The sequence below is a fragment of the Saimiri boliviensis genome, chromosome 15, assembly GCF_048565385.1.
Source record: "Saimiri boliviensis isolate mSaiBol1 chromosome 15, mSaiBol1.pri, whole genome shotgun sequence".
Lineage (NCBI taxonomy): Eukaryota > Metazoa > Chordata > Mammalia > Primates > Cebidae > Saimiri > Saimiri boliviensis.
In genome coordinates this window covers 14,348,287-14,369,720 of record NC_133463.1, presented here as the reverse complement: position 1 = coordinate 14,369,720, position 21,434 = coordinate 14,348,287, and the positions used below count along the sequence as shown (strand labels likewise).

The 21,434-nt window shown below is 40.1% G+C and overlaps 1 protein-coding gene across 10 annotated transcripts in view; it reads left to right on the top strand.

The window, feature by feature from the left end:
* The window catches only part of ASPH (aspartate beta-hydroxylase), a 223,839-nt gene that overhangs the window by 199,453 nt on the left and 2,952 nt on the right, over nt 1–21,434 (top strand). For all 10 annotated transcript variants that reach the window (XM_074386682.1, XM_074386681.1, XM_074386687.1 and 7 more), the window contains 3 exons: nt 4–139; nt 8,142–8,233; nt 8,603–8,736. In XM_074386682.1, coding sequence (XP_074242783.1) covers nt 4–139; nt 8,142–8,233; nt 8,603–8,736 — 362 coding nt within the window. The remainder of the gene's footprint in view (nt 1–3; nt 140–8,141; nt 8,234–8,602; nt 8,737–21,434) is intronic.

Genomic DNA, 21,434 nt, shown 5'->3' with positions numbered 1-21,434 from the left:
TAGTCTTTAGAAAGAAACTGGAAGTTAATCCGAGATGAAGGCCTTGCAGTGATGGATAAAGCCAAAGGTCTCTTCCTACCTGAGGATGAAAACCTGAGGGAAAAAGGGGACTGGAGCCAGTTCACACTGTGGCAGCAAGGTGAGCTTCTGACTTCTAGATGGTTCTCTGCAGCCAGAACCTGATGGGAAGTGGGTACTGATGAGAGTCTTCTGGTTATGCTTCCCAGAGCTGGGAGTCCCAGGCTTAAATGAGGAGCCCAAAAAAAGCTAGATTTTTGAAATCCATTCATTGTTTATGAAAACTACTTCTGAGCCCTTATTTGTATGTGAGTAAGTATATAGCTGTGTGTGTATATCCACATATATATTTGGATAACTGTTTATGAGTAGTGTTCTGATTTTCTGGTCTTTCCTCTTGAATGATGAGTTACTGACTGTAACCCTACTGTGTAGGCATAACTGAAAAGTCTAGCAGGTGTTATCAGTGTATTAGAAAGTTATGTCCCTGAGTGTCATTTGTTCCTGTAAAACGGAGATGAGGTTGCATGGCAAAATGACATCAACATGGATGAGAGCCAGTAAAAATGGTAAATCAGTAGTAGCTGCTGCCCCAACTCTTCAGGAATAGGAAGTGGTTCATATGAACTTCATATATTTTTAGCTTAACCCAGGTCCAGGCACACATATGGGGCTTCTCTCTCTCTCTCTCTCTCTCTCTCTGTGTGTGTGTATGTTTGTGTTTTCAGTGAATTGATATATTCATCAATCTTTAAAATGAGAAGCATTAAATTTTAAGACTCCAATTTTCTCTTTGAAAAGTGGAGTTAGCATGGGTTGACAATAACTACAAAAGTAAATTTATTTTGAAAACTAAACAGTACGTGCTGCATATCTTCAGCTACAGAAAACAAATTCAGAGTATGATAGGCATCTAATTTACCCAAAGAGCAAATAAGGACAGTCATTTATCTCAATTATGCTTTTAGAATGGTTTCTATATAAGAAGAAGAGGAAATACTTTAGTAGTATTTTCAAGGATACTCTCAACAAAAGAGAGATAACCACCAAAAAAAAAAAAAAAAAAAAAAAAAAAAAAAAAGGTGACTATCCACTTTTTGCCAACCAGTTTTTTTAAATGGAACTGTACAATCCATATGTGGGCAATATGCTCATTTACCTCTGGTGTCTCACTAATGTGAGACCATTCTATTGGCACGTAGGCATTCTCCTGATATTTAGATTCCATGAACATCCCTATGCTTCACAGAATCTACTTGGTCTCCTAAAGCAATGCTTTGGAATAGCAGGCATCCTAGCACTAATTTTTAGAAACCATAGTTTCTGCCAAAAAAAAAAATTTTTTTGATAAAATTAATATGCAAAGTATTATAGAACATAAAAAGCAGTAAGCAAGAAAGAAAATAAATCATGGAGTCAATTTTGTTGAAGGTAACATTATGACTTCCACATTTTCATATAGGTAGACTATACCTGATTTTCCATGAACTACTTAGAGTAATTTCTTAGAATGTATTTTACTTTCTCAGTAACTTTGTTCTTATTCCTATTGAATGGAATTTACATGTTCTTTCTTTTTCTTTGTATCCTGTTGTTTAAAAAACTCGTGTTATTTCTCACTCACATGATTATTTCTATGTATTTTCTAATTCCTACTTTTATATTTTCTCTTCCTCCTCTTGTTCTTTTTAGTTTTGGTTTATTTTTCTTTTAAATATTTTGACTGGAACTCATTAGTAAATTTATTTTCATTCTTTCTTAATAATAAAAGCATTTAAGGATACGCACTGACCTGACCTAAGGCTATGCATCCAAACTTATACCTTTGGATGTATTCCCTATACTGCAATATATGGTATTTTTACTTGAGTTATTATCAAAAAAGATTGCATTGCTGCCCCAGTTTCCATGTTGACTTAAAATAATCTATATGTGTATGTGTCTGTGTGTATGATTGAGCATCTGTTTTCCAATCTGTTGTAGCTGCTTCAACATTGATCGATTCATTGACAGGATCTTGCTCTCTTGCCCAGGTTGCAGTACAGTGGTGTAATCCTAGCTTACTACAGCCTCCAACTCCTGGGCTCCAGCAATTCTCCTCCCAAGTAACTAGGACTACAAGTGTGAATCTACATTCTCAGCTAATTTTTAAATTTTTTTTTGTAGAGATAGGGTGTCACTATATTGCCCAGGCTGGTCTTCAACTCCTAGCTTCAAGTGATCCTCTTACCTTGACCTCCCAAAGTGCTGAGATTACAGGTGTAAGCCACTACACTCAGCCTGCTTCAAATTTTAAAACTGAATTTCCTAGTTTTATTTTATTGTGATAAAGTGATAAAATTCACATAGTTTTCCTTTTAGGAAGATTTTTTTGAAGTTCTTTATGGTCTTTGGTTTGTGGTTCCATGCTTCTAGTGGGGGAATTGAATAACTGTTTTCTAGAAACAAATTCATACTCTAAAGAATAAGTTTGGGGCCAGGCATGGTGGCTCATGCCTGTAATCCCAGCACTTTGGGAGGCTGAGGCAGGCCGATCATTTGAGATCAGGAGTTCAAGACCAGCTTGGCCAACATAGTGAAACCCCATCTCTACTAAAAAGACAAAAAATTAGCCAGTTATGGTGGTGCATGCCTATAATCCCAGCTACTCAGGAGGCCAAGGTAGGAGAATCACTTGAACCCAGAAGGCAGAGATTGCAGTGAGCTGAGATCATGCCACTGTACTCCAGCCTGGGTGACAGAGTGAGGCTGTCAAAAAAAAAAAAAAAAAAGAGTAAGTTTGACGCCAAGTACTATTGTAGCTTAGACACTTACACAGAAGGAGGATAGCATCCCTCTCAGGTGCTGTGGTTCAGAAATAGAGGAGAGGAATTCTGAAGTGGAAGGGGTAGGGACAGACATGGTGGGGAGGGAGGTGACAGACCAGTTTGCTGAGCCACATTGAGAGCTCAGATTTAGACAATAAGTTGATGAATATCCAGCTCAATAAATACTTAGCTGTTGTCCAATTAGCAAAGCATGCTGCTGGGTAGTCAAAGGCCTAAAGTTGAGGCTGGAAGTTTTGTGAAGTAAAATCTACTATGGACTGAACTATGAATTTTTCTCCACAAAATCCATATGTTGAAGCCCTAACCCCCAGTGAGACTGTATTTGGTGATAAAGCCTTTAAGGAGATAGTTAAGATTAAATGAGGTCATAAGGATGAGGCCCTGACCCAATATAACTGGTGCCCTGTTAAGAAACAGAAGAGACACTAGGTGTGTCTATTCTCACACTGCTATGGAGAAACACTGAGTAAATTTTAAAGAAAAAAGGTTTAATTGACTCACAGTTCCACATGGCTGGAGAGGCCTCAGGAAACTTACAGTCATGGTGGAAGGCACCTCTTCTCAGGGCAGCAGGAGAGATAGTGAGTGCCAAGCAAAGGGGGAAACCCCTTATAAAACCATCAGATAGCATAAGAACTAACTCACTATCAGGAGTTGCCCCCACTAACAGGATGGGGAACCACTCCCATGATTCAGTTATATCTACCTGGTCCCTCCCATGACACAAGGGGATTACAGGAACCATAATTCAAGATGAGATTTGGGTGGGGACGAAGCCAAACCATATCACTAGGGATGAGAAAAGGACGTGTGATGACATAAGAAGGTGGTTGCCTGAAAGCCAAGAAGAGAGGTCTCAGGAGAAACCAAGACTGTCTATACTTTAATCTTTGACTTACAGCCTCCAGAACTGTGAGAAAATATACTTCTGCTGTTTAAGCCACCCAGTCGGTGGTATTTGCTTGCAGCAGCGCTAGCAAACTGATACATTCTCCAAGTAGTTTCATTAGGACTGAACTATATTCCTTTTTAAAGGAAAAAAGACAGAATCAGCAAATATACATAATGATTTTGTTCCCCCAAAATATGTTTTTAGATTGTTATGTGAATATTATGGAACATCTACTTTGCTCATATTTTAATAAGTGCCACCAACAATGATTAAAATATGCCATGCATGTGCAGTCATTTTTTTCTTCTAGAGCCCATGGGAAAGGTGCTACCTGACCCCAAAAGCCTTTCTGAATACGCTGAGGCTAAACCTCTAAGTTCTTCTCAACACAGTGTTCTAGGTGGCCACTAGATCAGAGTTGTCATGCAAGATGGAACCTGTTGTTGTCCTAGAAGTAGAGCCTTGAAATTTACAAAAGATAAAACCCAGGACACTAGCTCCATGAATGGCCCTCACGAAGTATATTGATGTGTAAGTGATATATTTAAATGACTATTTCAGATTTGCATTGACTGTAAGATCTTGTTCTAGGGCTATTTTCCCAAGGAAGCAAGGTTTATTCTTGAGAGTTACTTGAATCTTGGTTAGAAATAATCAAACAACACCACAGCCACAGTGAGTTGCAGATGCTGGGCATTTCTCTTCATGCTGAGTTAACTAGTTTGCTCTTGCACAGCTGGCTTCTAATTTACAATGCAATAAAATGAGAAATTATGCTTTATAGCATAGGCTTTGGAAACCAACAATCCTAGGTTAGAGTCCTGGATGTACCGCTTGTTAGCTGTGCGATGTATGCATGTCCCTGAATCTCTGAGCTTCAAATCCCTCATCTGAAAAATGGCAAATAGTGCCTCAAGTATAAGGTTGTTTACTAGGATCAGTGAGCACTAGATTAAAGACTTGGCACAGTTATCTAGTATGATACTAATATTACATTTTTATGGCCCAACAATATCACATTGTGTAATAATAGTAATGGAGAAGTGGTCTCTGGTCGAGGGAACATAAACTCTGGGTCCAGTCTGGCTGAATTGAAATTCCTGCTCTGCTGTTTACTGTGTGACCCCTCTGTGCCTCAGTTGCCTTTCTATAAAATATAACATTAATCGAGCCTCTCTTACTGTGTGTTGTGGACATCAGATGAGGCATTCTCATCATGCAGAGTGGTTCCTGGCCTGTGGTGAGCACCAAGGAACTGTTGTTGCATTTGTTGGACCCTCATGATCAGATGTGAATACTTAAAATGACCAGTGACAAAGCACAAATGCCCAGAGTCTACTGCACAGGGAATCTGTGTTTACAGACCAGAAAGATAAATGTGTCTGAAGGGCTAGAAGTGTTTTCTAATTCTGTGAAAATCTCAGGGACACAACCCATTTGGTTACCCATTTATTACCTGTCATTCAGGTAAGGCACATCTGATCTCCAGGTAGCACATGCTCAGCCATGTGGTGCTTGTGAGAAGTCCAGGCCACCTCTGGTTGCTCCTCAAGCCACCAGTTTCACTTAACTGCTGCCTGGATGTCACAGAGCTCAGAACTGGGGACTCCTGCCAAACAGCCCCAGGCCCTGCATACCAGAAGGCTCGGAAAGCCCAGGCTTAAAAATGCTTTATGATGACTCATACGTTTATGTAATATTCACCCAAACTGACATTTACTGTTCATCTTGGGGAACTCCATTAGTAACTAATAATAGCAATTAACATTTTATTCAGTTAAGAGCCAAAAAGGTTACTTAGAAAAAGCTAAGTTGTTTTCTAAAACATTGAGCTCCGTTTGATTAGGGTGAATACCTTTTAGTTGCATTTTTTTGTAACTCTTATTTTATTCTCAATATATGATTATCTTAGGACATAATTTACATAAATTAAATAAAATTAAACTCAGCTTTAGATGTAGCAGTGTCTTGTAGGAATCTTGAATAGGGAATTAAAATGTCTCTACTTTTAAAAATCCCATTGTTTTACTCACCCATGAGAGCCGATGATACTGTGTACATTCTGAACACATCTTCCCTACTAAGCAGGGGATTCATAGAGTGTAAAGAAATTTGCATAGTTCAGGGTGCTTAAATGATATGTCCCAGAATCTGTGCTTCTGACAGTCATGCATAGAATATGTCCTCTCTCAAAAATCCCTTCTTCATTTAAATCCTATTCTTTATCATCATATGAAGGATGATCTGGATATTAAAAAAGACATTAAATTCCAATGAAAAATAGTGTTTTGGCAACTAATATAGTCCTAGAAATTCATTTCTAGGTTAGAAATATAAGCCATTTTCCTTCCTTAGGGGATATATTAGTTTCCTGTGACTGGTATAACAAATTACCACAAAACTTAATAGCTTAAAACACAAACACAGTTATTGTCTTACTGTTCTAGAGGTCAGCAGTCTACAATGGATTACACTGAGCTAAAATACAAGTGTCACCAGGGCTGTATTCCCTCTAGGGCCTCCAGCTTCTGGAGGCTGCCCACATTCCCAGTTTTGTGGCCCCTTCCATTTTCAGAGCCAGCATGGCCAGTCAAGTTTTTCTCATGCTATATCACTCTGACACTTACTCATCTGTCTCCTCCTCCCACATTTAAGGATGCTGTGATTCACCTTGGGTCCATCTAGGTAATCTTGGAATAAACTCCCTATTTTAAGGTGAGATGATAAGAAATCTCAGTGCCACTTACAACCTTAATTCCCCCTTGCATGAAAGCTAACATATTCACAGGTTATGGGATGAGGGTATGGACATCTCTAGGAGGTGACTATTATTTTGCCTGTCAGAGGAGAAAAAAATAAGTAAAATTGGTCTTTGAACAACATGGGTTTGAGCTGCAGGGGTCCATTTACCTACGAATTTTTGTCAATAAATATATTGGAAATTTTTTGAGATTTGTGACAATTTGAAAAAACTTGCAGATGAACCTTTTAGCCTGGAAATATTTTTAAAAATTTAAGCCCCTTCCTGAAATACCACAAGAGTGAAAAATAAATTAAATTAAAATCCTAGCTACTTGGGAGGCTGAGGTAGGAGAACCACTTGAACTGGGGAGGCAGAGGTTGCAGTGAGCCAAGATCATACCACTGCACTCCAGTCTGGTGACAGAATGAGACTCCATCAAAAAAAGAAAAAGAAAAAAGAAAAAGGTATGTCATAAATACATGAACTATATATAGATGCTAATCTATTTTATCATTTACTATATATAAAAATCTATTATAAAGAAATAAAATTTATCAACATATGCATGGAAACACTTACAGACCATACATAGCACCATTCACATTCAAGAGAAATATAAGCAAACATAAAGATGCAGTGTTAAATTTAACTCCATTAACTCCATTAAATTAACTGTAGTTCAGATTGTACTACTGTAATAATTTCATAGCCACCTCCTGTTGCTATTCGGCAAGCTCAAGTGTTTCAAGTATCTGCTTAAAACACCATGCGATACTATCATCTCCATGTGAGCAGTTCCTGTCTCTGGTAAATTGCATATCACGGTAAAAAGTGATCTCTCATGGTTCTTGTGTATTTTTCATTGTGTTTAATGCAATGCTGCAAACCTCGAATAACACCATGGGACCTATACAAAGAGCAACTAGTGATGCTGGAAATACTGCCAGAAAGCAGGGAAAAGTCATGACCCTACAAGAAAAAGTTGAACTGCTTGATGTGTACTGTAGATGAAGGTCCGCGCCTGCAGTTGCAGGCCTTTTCAGACAGACAATTCGTCTTGTAAATAGATGACATAAGCTGATGGCATTGATACACGTAGTACAATACTGTAAAAGTATTTTCTCTTCCTTATTATTTTCTTAATGCTATTTTCTTTTTCCAGCTTACTTGATTGTAAGACTATGGTATATAACACATGTAACATACAAATTATGTTAATCAACTCTTGATAACATAGGGTAAGGCTTACAGCCAACAGTAGGATATTAGTTGTTAAGCTTTTGGTGAATCAAAAGTTATACTCAGATTTTCAGCTGCATGAAGAATTGAAGTCCCTAACCCCTGTGTTGTTTAAGGGTTAACTGCCTTTGGCATGCATCTTGTTCATTAGACATTCTTAGTCAAACAGTCCAACACCGAGTGGAGAATCTGGATCCCTGCTCTGCCAGTCACTACCTAATGGAGTAAGACATGTCTTCTTTTTTGGTTGATTATTTTTCATGTTTTTCCCAGTAAGCCTTTTGCATTTTTACTTCATCTTATGTTTACTCAATCTTCTCATTTCTGCAGTGAGGAGGATATGTAGCTCTCACCTCATCTAAATGGGATAAGTTAAAGCTTTACTGTGATTTGTTTCCAACCATTGTGTTGTTTATTCTAGGAAGAAGAAATGAAAATGCCTGTAAAGGAGCTCCTAAAACATGTACCTTACTAGAAAAGTTCCCTGAGACAACAGGATGCAGACGAGGACAGGTACCAAGAGTGTCATGCTGGGGAAAACACAGTTAATTGTTAGGAATAAGGGCGTGCTGACGTTTACAAAGAAATGGTTATTTCCTTGGGCCAAACGACTGCCTCTTTTTACATCCCCTCTTTATGAAACATAATTTTATGTGGTTGACGTCAGAACTGAGGGTGGAAAATGTTCAGTGTTTATTGCTTTGTGAAAAATGTGAGTGCCTATTTTTAGTTCCTTCACAAAGAAATAAGATGTGATTATAAATATTGAGTCTCACAAAGGCTCTCATCCAAATTGACAGTAATTTTGTACTGTCACCTTAACTTAGCAGTTCCTCCACACCTTGATAAATGGCTGAACGTCATGTCATGTTTTCTGTGTAGATCAAATATTCCATCATGCACCCTGGGACTCACGTGTGGCCGCACACGGGGCCCACAAACTGCAGGCTCCGAATGCACCTGGGCTTGGTGGTTCCCAAGGAAGGCTGCAAGATTCGATGTGCCAATGAGACCAAGTATGTATGCTCTGTCATCCGCCGTATCCATCCCTGCTACGTTTGTTACAACAGAGCTGTCTTCTGTTGTATTCCTTATCTCCTTTTGTAGCTGAAGTAGACTGGAGCAAAGTGGTATGCATCCCTTGCATCTGTATCCCTTGTTGGTGCTTTCTATTAGCCTGGAGACATTGCCCAGCTCTAGGGCTGCTCTCCTCCGTCATTTCTCGGCAGAAGACGCATCTGGTTGAGGAGCTTTATTGTTTCTCTCTCTGAGTAGAAAGATTTGCCTTACGAGTCAGCCAACGTGTACTGAGCCCCGCAGAGGTTACGCATTGTGCTCACTGCTTTGCAGCTTGACTTGTTCATGAATACAAGAAGTCCCCCTAACTGAAGAACTCACCCCACGATATTTATATGTTTTGCTCAAGAGGAAATGGTATGGCACAGTGAAGCTGGCTGCCTTTTTCACATTCCAGCTCTGCCACCTAACCTGTGTAACCTTGGCTAGTTTCTTAATCCCTTCAAGCATCAGACTTCTTGCTTATACAATTGGCAGTGATAACATCTACTTTGCAGATTGTTGTACGGATTAAGTGGAATAATCCCTACAGGGTGCTTAGTCCATGTTCTGGTATCAGCAGAGACGTAATGAATGTTAGATCTCCTCTCCCTCCCTTTCCTGTTCCTTTCCTAATCATGACAGGTTTTTTTGAACAAATCATACTTGTTCTGGCTTCTGTATGATGCTGATAATCTCTGTTCCTAGAATGCCCGTCTTTTCACCTGTCCAAAATAAACCAAAATTACTAAGATCCAATTTAGTTTTATAAAAATAGAACCTCTCAGAGTATATATCCTCAGTAATCCCATTCCCTATCTTCTATTGCTCTTTATTCATTAATATATATTACTGTTATCTCCATAGCAAGCTGTCTGTAAGCTCCTGGAGATCAGAAACCAAGTTATTGTCTTCATACACATTTCTTTTTGTCCTTAGTAGAGTTCTGAGTGGAGGATGAGTGTTCAGGGGTCTGCAGAATTGTTTATTTGGTTATTGGCAGATAACTACCTTGGTCAGCCCATGGTGCTGTAGGAAATTCAGAGATAACTCAGAAGGATGTGCCTGCTCAGGAAGATAAGGCCATACAGGTCATAAGAGAGGTACTACAGATGGCCTCTCTACAGATAAGCTAAAAATACTCCAGGGGGCTTCATGAGCAGGAGCAGAGAGACAATCAAAGGGTGACAGAAATGAAAAGGTTTCATGAAAACATCCGTATTTAGAAGACAGATGAAGGAAGGAGAACCAAGAAGGAAATGGGGCAGGAAAGGCAGAATCAGGTAGACCAGGAGGAGGAATCAGGGATCACTGGACAGGTAGAAGTTTCTTCAGGCATGGAATGAATCTTGTCATACATTGGGAACTCTGTTTGGGTCTTCAGGGTCTCTCTGCCAACGTGAAAAGGAGCAGGGACACGATGGGGGGATTCAGGGAATTCAGAGATGAGGTGGGAGAATGCTGGAGCATCAGAAATTGACAAGGTAACTCCCTAGAGATGGCATGAGAGCATGAGGCAGTGGAGATGGAGGAGAGCACCCAGCCTCACGCCTCAGTGCCCCTTAAAGTTCTAGGGCTTATTCATTCACTCACCAGCACACTCGCTCTCTCTCCCTCACCTCCCACCTCCTGTTTTCCCTCCCTCTCTTCCTTCTTTCCTTCCTTCCTCTCTCTCTTCTTTTATTCCTTCCTCCCTCTCTTCTTTCCTCCCTCTCTCCCTCCCTCCCTGCCTCCCTCCCTCCTTTCCTTCCTTTCTTTCTTCCTGCCTGCCTGCCTCCTTCTCTTCTGTATTCTGCTTGTAGATACTTGGAACAAAATCACTAGATAAAAATCCACTTAGGACCAGGCAAGGTAGTTCATGCTGAGAATCGAAGAACTTTGGGAGGCCAAGGCAGGGGGATTGCTTGAGGCAAGGAGTTCAAAACCAGCATGGGCAACACAGTAAGACCCTCATCTGCACAAAAACAACTTTTAAAAAAATCGTGCTAGCATGGTGGCATGCACTTGTACTCCCAGCTACTCGGGAAGCAGAGGCAAGTTGATTGCTTGAGCCCAGGAGTTCGAGGCTGCAGTGAGCTGTGGTTACACCACTGCACTTCAGCCTGGATGACAGAGCAAGACCCTGTCTAAAAAAATAACAGTTTAAAAAAATCTACTTAGGCATCGGCAAGGAGAGGGAGAGAGATGAAACTGAGCCTAGTCTTCAGTGGCATGAGGCAGAAAGAGAAAGCCCAAATTGGCAGTCAAGAATGGGAGCAGGTGGATGGTGCCAGGAGGCTTAACAAAGAGTCAGAGGCTAAACATGCATGTTGGGCGTGGTGGCATGGGCCTATAGTGACAGCCACTCCAGCGACTGAGGCAGGAGGATCACTAGAGCCTGGGAGTTTCAGACTGCAGTGAGCCATGCACTCCAACAAACGTAGTGAGACCCCATCCCTTTAAACAAACAAAAAGCAAATGAAGAGTGATGCTGGGAGACCTGTCCCAGGAGCACATTCGTAGGTGTGTTCCCCACCCCAGGCTCCCAGGAAACACCTGTGTCTATGCTTGATAAAGAAAACAACTGCCAACCCCTCCCCTGAAGCTTAAAACATAATTAGGTGAACCATCTTCATTTAGCAGAGGCAGGGGAGGGTTAGAAGGCCAACTGCGGTCCACTCAGAGGGTGTCTCGAATGAGAACATGAACTTGGCAGCCCCTCAGTTTCTGCTGAGGTAAAAGACCACCTACTTCGTGTGACAGGAAGGAGCTGCTGGTAATGATAATTTGCAGACAGTGTATTTTGCAAATCCACACTGATTATTTAAAAGTGCTTGCAACCCACCTGCCTATTATTGGACCAGGGAGACTGCAATGATTCAGTCCTCTCCCGCCTGAAGAGCTGCTGAGCATGGGGGCCCTTCTGTGTTGTCATGACTGCCGGTCAGCAGCTCTTCTCCACGTTTTTTCTATTGTGCCAGCTTTATGTTGTGTTACACTCTCATTCTTAATATTTCTTAACTCGAGGTGGTTGAGTTGGGTTTAGCACTTTCACAAAATAGTGCTTTTCATAGGAGAAATGCAATGCTTTCACTGTAAGCATTGCACAGCACTTTAATTTCATGAAATTAAAGCCTAATTTCATGAAATTAAAGTGCTGTGCAATGCTTACAGTGAAAAGAGCCAGAAATCTGAATAATGCACAGTTTATAAACTCTGAGGACAGAAAGAGTCTAATACGAAATCTGGAAGTTCCATGCTGTGATTGTAGAAATAGTATTAGCATGGAAAGAAAAGCACACCCAGAAACTAGTTTCCTTGTGCTAGGCAAAGGCAGCAATTTTTCAGAACATCGCAACTTCTAAAAGAGTAGGTTACCAGTAGCAGTTTGTGCATTGTTGTTCTCAGGTATTAATACTCAGATTGAGATTTCTGCCAGTGCGCATACCATTTAAGTATTCCATCCTTGCAAAGCATCGCGTAGCTCTCTATCTGAGGATAAACTGGCAGGTATACAGCCCTTACCACTGTAAATGAAATGATCACTTCAACTTAATAAATGCCTTCTGATTAGAAAACTGGTACATGTCCCTCACACATAATTTGTATTACACAGAGAAGCTCAGCAAAAATGAATTATATTGTATCCCAATGCCCAGAGCTGTTGGCAGGTGCTTCTCAATGTCTATGTATGTATATTGATGATAATGATGATAGCAATAATATATATTGTTCCAAAATTATATATATCTGTGTCAAACACAGTTCTAAGCAGTCTACATACATTAACTCATTCATGCTCACAGCAATCCTGTGTAATTAGGGTTATTAAAATCCCTGTTTTATAGCAGAGGAGACTGATACATAAAGATGATAAGTAACTTGCCTGAGGTGGATATTTGTGTATTTTTTCCTAGGGCTGCCACAACAAATTATCACAAACTGAATGACTTACAGCAACAGAAATGTATTCTTTCATGGTTCTGGAGGCCAAAGTATACAATTAGGGTGTTGGCAGGGTTGTTCTTCCTGGAGGCTCTCAGGGAGAATCTGTCCCCTTGTCCTAGCTTCTGGCTGCTGGCAGCCCTTAATGCTCTTTACTCACTCCAGTCCCTGCCTCTGTGTTCACATCACTTTCTCCCTGAGTTTTCTCCTCTTTTCTAAGAACATTTATCATTGGATTTAGGGCCTATCCTAATCCAGGATGATCTCATCTCAAAATCCTTAACTTAATTCTATCTGCAAAGATCCCTTTTCCAAATCAGGTGATAGTCACAGGTTCCAGATGGATCTCTTTTTTGGGGGGGTGGGTGGGATGCATATGGAGATATTCAGCCCACTACAATATTAGTACCAGGGTTCAGTCCCAGGTCTTCTGGCTTGGAAATTTGTTTCTAGACACAGTCACATAGCCTTACTTGGGCTTTTTGGATTTGTTGTCGTTTATAAAATTAGGATCATGCTGTAATTATAAGGTGATCACCTCGAATGCTGCTTTTTGTTCCCAGAGAAGTAAAGAAAGCAGCTGGGAGCCTCCCTTTCTGGGCCTTTTGCTCCTGTCACCCCAGGTGGACCATGCTTTGTGATCTGTAAGATAAGCTCTTTAGGGCCAGGCACGGTGGCTCACGCCTGTAATCCCAGCACTTTGGGAGGCTGAGGCAGGTGGATCACTTGAGGTCAGGAGTTCAAGACCAGCCTGACCAACATGGTGAAACCAAGTCTCTACCAAAAATACAAAAATTAGCTGGGTGTAGTGGCTAATGCTGGTAATCTCAGCTACTCTGGAGGCTGAGGCAGGAGAATCACTTGAACCCAGGAGGTGAAGGTTGCAGTAAGCCAAGATCACACCATTGCACTGCAGCCTGGGCAGCAAGAGCAAAACTCTGTCTCAAAAAAAAAAAAAAAAAAAAAAAAAAAAAAAAAAAAGATAAACTTGTTAGCAATTTTGATCCAGAGCTGAGTAAACTTGAGTCAAGGGATAAACATGCCCCCAGCAAGTGGGAATTAACTGTTATACTCAGGGAGTGGCTGAGTTGTGTGAGCTTTGAATGCTTCCAGAGATAAATCCATTCTTCTGAATATTCAAGGGCAGTCCACAATCTGCTGGAACTGTGCTAAGAGAAGGAACTGTGACCGTGGAGCTCTCCTGCAGACTCAGCGTTATTGCCTGCACACTGCCAGCCTGAAATGTTGAACAAGACTGATAGGTTGTCAGGAAAGCACACGTTGACATAGAGTCACTTAGTGACAGAGTGAAGAAATGAATTGACAATCATTTAATGCTATATAATTCTTTATTGCTAAAGAAATAATGGCCTTCCTCCATAGACCTCAAGTATTTTATGACATATTTTCATCCATCTCTCAAGGTTCCAATTAGGAAGATTGTGTGAAAGTCATGCTGAAATATTAACAGTGAGAGAGAGACTTACTTTTTTTTAATCCATCATGAATTCTTCATAGATAATATTTGTTTGGTTTTCATAAAGTGTCCAAGGAGATAATTTTAAGACTTAACTGTCTTAAATTTTTCAAATCACATTGTGGAAGCTGCAATTTACCAAATCATTTAGAACCAAATATTTTCATCCCTCCTTTCATCTTTTTTCACTATTCTCCCTGAAAACATAAATCTTCTGTTCCACAAGATATTCGCCCGTCTTCATCTGCATTGCAATGTGACCTTATCCAGAGGTCATCACTGAAGCCTGCCTATCTAGGACTATAGGTCAAAAAGGACACTTTTTAACCAGATAGGATGTTTTCCTGAAGGTTTGCTATTGAATAGTGACATTTTTACGGTTTCTTTTATTTAAGCAACTTGGTGAATTAAACACATCCATATCATGTCTTGATCCCTGCTCTGTGACCCAGTGGTGTGTCTGTGGCTGTTCCTACACATGAATACATAGAACGTGCACACATACATTTCTCTACCTCCACAGGGAAAGGCAGTTCCCATATGGAAAATGGATTACGTTCCAAACATTTGTTTGTGGAACTGATCGGTGAAAAGTTGGGATCCATTTTTCTCTGGCAATAGTAAATGATGTGTGGTGGTTTCTAGGTCAGTTCCCAGAAGGTTTCTAACTAATAATGTTTATTAATAGGGCTCTAGAACCAGTGACTATTTATAATATTGTTTCTATGGGAAAAATACATCCTGAACTTTTATTTCAGATTTTCATGTTATGTATCTTAAAAAAAAAAAAAAAAAAACATATTTAGAGTGCTGACTTGGGTTCAAATCCTGGCTCTCCCTCTTGTAAGGAATGACTAGTCAACTTGCATAACCTCATTAAGCCTCAGTATCCCTATCTGTAAATAAGAAGAGTAAAAATATGTCTTTGTATGTTTTTTTTTGAGTATTAAGTAATCTATATGAATGCACTCAGAACTGTATTTACAAAGTGCTATGTGGTAAATGCACTCAGTATATTTGAGCTTTTATTATCCTCCTGTCTGATTGCTGCAGAAATGAAGACTTGTGTCCTCTACATTCTAGGGAGTAAGGTCAAGCACTCTCATAACACTGGAGATGGTGCTTATAGCCTGAAGTGTGTACACTGACAGCGATGGGGAAAGGGACTTTAAGGAGTTAGGAAGGAGGGGTGAAATAGGAGCTGGCTGTGTGGGCCAGGGCAGGTGAAGGAATGGTACAGATAGGGGTGTTATTTGGTAGGCCTGGAGCTGGGAGGGACCCTAGGGAAGGGAGGTGTGACAAGAATACAGCAGAGACCCTCCCCCTACTCACATCTCCTTTTTCTCTCTGGGCCCCTACCCTGGGACTGGAGAGATTGGGGAAAGAAGGAACGCATCCCATCTTTACAGCACTATTGTCAGAGGCATTTGAACCAGAGCAATTCCACCTTGAATAGGGGCTGGGTAAAATGAGGCTGAGGCCTACTGGGCTGCATTCCCAGATGGTGAAGGCGTTCTAAACCACAGGCTGAGATAGGAGGTCAGCAAAAGATACAGGTCATACAGATGTTGCTGATAAAACAGGTTGCAGTGAAGAAGCCGGCCAAAACCCCCCAAAACCAAGATGGCAACAAGAGTGATCTCTAGTCGTCCTCACTGCTACACTCCCACCAGTGCCTTGAAAGTTTGCAGATGCCATGGCAGTGTCAGTAAGTTACCCTCTATTGTCTAAAAATGGGAGGCATGAATAGTCCACTCCTTGTGTAGCATATAATAAAGAAATAACCATAAAAATGGTTCCAGCAGCCTATGCTGTAGCCATTGGACTAGCCATTCTTTATTCCTTTACTTTCTTAATACACTTGCTTTCACTTTGTGGACTTACCCTGAATTCTTTCTTGTTCAAGATCCAAGAACCCTCTCTTGGGCTCTGGATTGGGACCCCTTTCCAGTAACACTATGACTTTTTATTTCCTTCTCTTTCTTTTTCCTTCTGCTTCAGTGCCTTCATCTAAGTTACAAACCCCTCAACGGCTGTTGACCTGGAACTAAGAGGAGGAAGGCAGAAGTTGCCTGTGTTTGTTAGGAAGGGAGAGAGAAGAAGAAGGATGACAATACAGCTTTACCTTTTGCTTACATTGTGTGCCATGCCAGGGCTTTCAATGGAGTCCGAACCGGTGAATTTCAGTAGATCAGAATGAATAAGAGCTATGTCAAATATCCTTATTCCTTAGCTCTTTGACCCTTTTCTGTTTTCCACTCAGCCTGTTTCATGCCTTGCAGTCCACCTCAGCATATCATCTACAAACGCTAAGAATGTCTCCCAGGACCATGGTCTTAAGCCAGTGTGTTGGACTGTAATGACTTTCTGCTTCTGCCACAAAATCACAATGTCACTGCAGAGTTCAAAACCTGTTTCCATGTGATTCCTTTGTGTGAAAATCACAATCATGTACTTTGCCAATCTCAGAACATTTTAGCAAAGATAGCTAAGATATTTTCTATAGCATTTGTAAGTGGAAGACTCTATAAGCACCTAGTATCATTACTTAGCCTTACTAATATCACTAGTAATTCTGTGACCAAATTATAGTTATTAAATGTGCACAGTCACCATTTTATCATTATCATTAATTATAATTTGAGAAGCTGACAGATTATATAATACTGTTTTATCATGTGACCAAATATTTCTTACATCTTTTGACAACCCAGAGAGAGGCTTTCTTCTCTTAGGGGTAAGAAATTCTAACAGTAGGCCAGGAACAGTGGCTTATACCTATAATCCCAACACTTTGAAAGGCCAAGGCAGGAGAATTGTTTGAGCCCAGGAGTTGGAGAGCAGCCCAGGCAATACGGCAAAACCCCATCTCTACAAAAAATCCAAAAATTAACTGGACATCTTGGTGCATGCCTGTAGTCCTAGGTACTTGGGAGGCTGAGGTGGGAGGGTCACCTGAGCCTGGAAGGCAGAGGCTGCAATGAGCTGTGATGGTCCCACCACACTCAAGCCTGGTGACAGAGCAGATCCTGTCTTGAAAAAAAGAAAGGGTTGGTGGGAAGGAGAGAAAGAGAGAGAGGAAGGGAAGGAGGAAGTTCCAGCTGTGAGCCAAGGTTGCTGTCTAGGGATAGAAAGCAGTGCCTATCCCCAGTCTCTACTTCTCTGAGTCCTTAAAGAAAGGCTGTGGCAGTACTTCCAGGCAGACCTCTGCCACAGGTCCCTCTGAAGATCATTTCTCTAAAGGGCTGATTCTATGTCATAATTCCAGTGTAACTTAATCTTATTTTATGGAGCTTTGCTCACAAAGCAAGTGGCCTGAAAACTACTTCTTTGCATTCTAATGAGTCTTTGGTTTTCATTCAGAAGCAATTTAAAGACCTTTCATATCTTTATGCTCCTCTCTCTTTGTTGTGGGAAAAAACACTCATCCTTTCCCAAGCAAGTGAACATCTCTAATTTAACCTGGAGTCACTTAAGTCTGGACATGGTTTGGATGAGGTCTTATTGTTCTTCCATTTTCCCCTTTTAGGTGAATTGTGACTACAGTTTAGTTATTCTATCTCTAATAACTGATTGAAAGGTACCATTTGTTTAAGAATTCAGAAGAAATCTACATTAAAGAATCTACATTATATAATTGATTATCTTTGCTATTTGCTGGGGAAATGTATGAAAGAAAGTGGAAGGACAAATATAAGTCTAACAGTAGCCACTTTCCCCATAGAGTTTTGTGACCCTAAAACACGCCAATTAACATTCTTTGGGTTACCTTTCCAAATTTCTCATTTATAAAATTGGTTAATTAATGGTTTACGTTAATCTGTATTTGACTTAATGTATTTGGAAAGCCACAAGCCTGTGGTTCTTAAGTCCTACTCCTATATGCACTGATGTTCCATGAGTGACCAGTGTGTTCTGGTGCTAATAACTTCTCCCAGTTCAGAGGGAATTTAAGTTAATGAATGGAATGCTTAAGGTCTTTCTTCCATAAAACATTTCTAGATCTTTGGCTTTGTTATACCTATCATAATCTAGTAAAAAAAAATGTCTTTTGGGAGGGCTAGAAATTTCTTTTCCATTATTTTAATTGCTTCTAGTATTTTAAATAGTTTCCAGGTTCTCTGCCACCCAAAAAACTTTGAAAATCACTTGTCATTGCTGTACAAAGTGCATTTCACAGAATCTCTGAAGATGTTTTTATACCTCATCTCCCTTGGAAGTTTTTAGTTGCCTCAGAGGAAGGCAGATTTCATACAGAGTGATGCCAGGGTCATTTTTGGTGACATACTACTTCTCAACATTTCACCTCTGTCTTTTATCTTTTCCCTATTTTTCTTTATATTTTCATTCCTTCTATGTTTTATATTCTGTCATTAATTGAATATCTACTATGTGCCAATCATATGCTAATCCTCACATCAGCTATGCAGATGAAGATACAAAGACTCAATTACGCTAATTAACTCACCTTAGGTCCCATAAGTAAAAAATGCCAGAGTCAAGAGTCTTCCCCTCAAAGACCATAAATTCCCATCTTGCTGTGTTGCTTCTCTCCTTCTCTTTTCCTTTCCCTTTTTTCTGTAATTAATTGTAGTAAAATACACATAACAAAATTTACCATATTATCCATTTTTAGATGTGCAGTTTAGTGACATTAAGTACATCCATATTGTACAACCATCACTACAGTCTATCCTCAGAACTCTTTTTAACTTGCAAAACTGAAACCATACTCATTAAATGATAATTCCCATTCCCCTCCTCCCACCAGCCACTGGCAACTACTCTTCTCTCTGTTTTCTGTGAATTTGCCTACTACTCTAGGACCTCAGAGGTGTAGAATCAAATAGAAATTGTCTTTTTGAGTCTGGCTTATTTTACTTGGCATAATGTCCTCAGAGTTCATACATGTTGTAGCATGCATAAAAATTTCCTTCCTTTTTAAGGCTGAATTAATATTCCATTGTATGTGTACACATTTTGTTTGTTCATTCATCGTTAGACACGTGGGTGGCTCACACCTTCTGGCTGTTGTGAATAGTGCTGCTGCTGTGAACATAGGTGCACTGTCTTTCCTTTTGAGTACACTTCCTCCCTCATCTTCTGCATAAATTTTAGGCTTGTCTGTGGTACTCATTGACATTGCTTAATCCCAGTGACAACACTAAGACGTGGAAAATGACCACCTAACTGTGGAAGCTGTGGACCGTTTCACTGATTTTTCTTGTCAGTGTATTTACCCTCCTTAGTTCTACCTTTCTTCTCAATTTGGGTTTTGCATGGTAATGAATGCATGCCTGTCATTTGCTCCTGAGTCCACAGATTTCTGCCTTTTGCTACCCTTGGATGGAACTCCAGTGGAACTCTTTAAACCTCTAGAGGAGTTGTAAAAGAGCCAATCAACGTGTGTGTGGAATGCAAGACATGAGGCAAGGGGTATTAGTCTGTTTCATGCTGCTGGTAAAGACATCCCTGAGACTGGGAAGAAAAAGAGGTTTAATGACACTTATAGTTCCACATGGCTGGGGAGGACTCAGAATCATGGCAGGAGGCTAAAAACACTTCTTACATGGTGGCAGCAAGAGAAAATAAGGAGGATGCAAAAGCGGAAATTCCTGATGAAACCATCAGAACTCATGATACTTACTCACTATGATGAGAACAGAATGGGGGAAGCCACCCCACCCTGCCATGATTCAAACGATCTCCCATAGGGTCCCTCCCACAACATGTGGGAATTATGGGAGTACAATTCAAGATGAGACGTCGGTGGGGATGCATCCAAACCGTATCATGAAGTGTGTGAGATAGCACAGTGGGTGCAGGCAGGAGGGTGGGCAGTAGAAGAGGTTTAGTTCCCAACTTCAGTGAACTTTTAACTTGCAAATACTCATTACTTTATCTGTTAGTTTATGTAGCTTGGAAATTTTATTGTCAGATTTATTCAATATGTCAGTTATTTTCCACTGAAATGATTTTTGCCCCTGCCCCTACCCTGGACATTTGACAATGACTAGAGATGTTTTGGTTGTCACAACTATGGCAAACCGCAATTACTTTTGCATCAACCTAATAGTATGAAAGGGATGCTACTACCTTACTATGGTTGGAGGTCAGAGATGCTGCTAAATGTCTTCTAGTGCATGGAACAGCCCCTACAACAAAGAGTGATCTGGCCTAGATGTCGGTAGTACCAAGGTTGTGAAGCCCTGCAATATATGTAGTATTGCTCAGTTTATATTCGTTATCACCTAATATGGAACATAAAGAGTCACTATTAGTTTTGTCAAGGAAAACATCTTTATGATAATACAGTAACTTGAAATCAAGCTAGCATTTCCCATGCTATAATTGTCATTATTTGCTAATCCAGGATATAAAATTTTCCGTGCTTAAGTGGAATATTAGTATCTAAAGAAAATTTTCTAGCAAAAAAATTTAAAAACATAACTTGGTATTTAATATGTTGGCAATTAATATCTATTTTAAAAAAATCATTTGTGTAGCTCATAAACTCTCTTTGGATTTGAAAAGCATTGTGTGACTGCCTCCTGTATGTTTCTCTCTTAATAGACTAACACTATATTTAGATTTTAGTCCTTATACAGATATCTTATGAGGTAATGTTGGAAGCGCTATAGGGTATTTTGCCACATTGATTTAAAATATTCCATGGATAACCCACTTGCATAGAAGATGATACTAAAAATATAAACAAAATTCATTCCCAATCTGCCCATTTTCTTCAGCCGGAATACTAGCTAGGAAACTCCTAATTTAGTTTTCTGCTTTATGAATATTGTGTTTAAGTAGATTCCTTTCTTCCATAAAATGAAATTTGAACAAGTGGAGTGAGCTGAAAACACAGTTGATTGGAGATGTGCAGACCCCCATCAGGTGTCCTGAGAGGCATAGAGATGCCCGAGGCTAGTTACTGCCCATATGTCTAAACCAGAATAATTGCAAGACATGGAATAATATACAAAATAATTGAAGGACATGTAATAAAACCAGTATGTCTTCATCACCAATCCCCTACCATTTGTACATCTCCAGTGCTGAGCAATGAAAACTGATGTTCATAACAAGATTTCTGAAATTCTTTCCTAATCATCAAGGGAAGAATAAATTTGGGCTTGATGTTCTAGTTATTTGGTTATGTCTCAAAGGTTGTTACCAAAGGTACTTCTCACACATGTACAGGAGTTGATCCTCAGACACCTAACCACACAAAGCTTTATTCAGGAATCCTTGTCT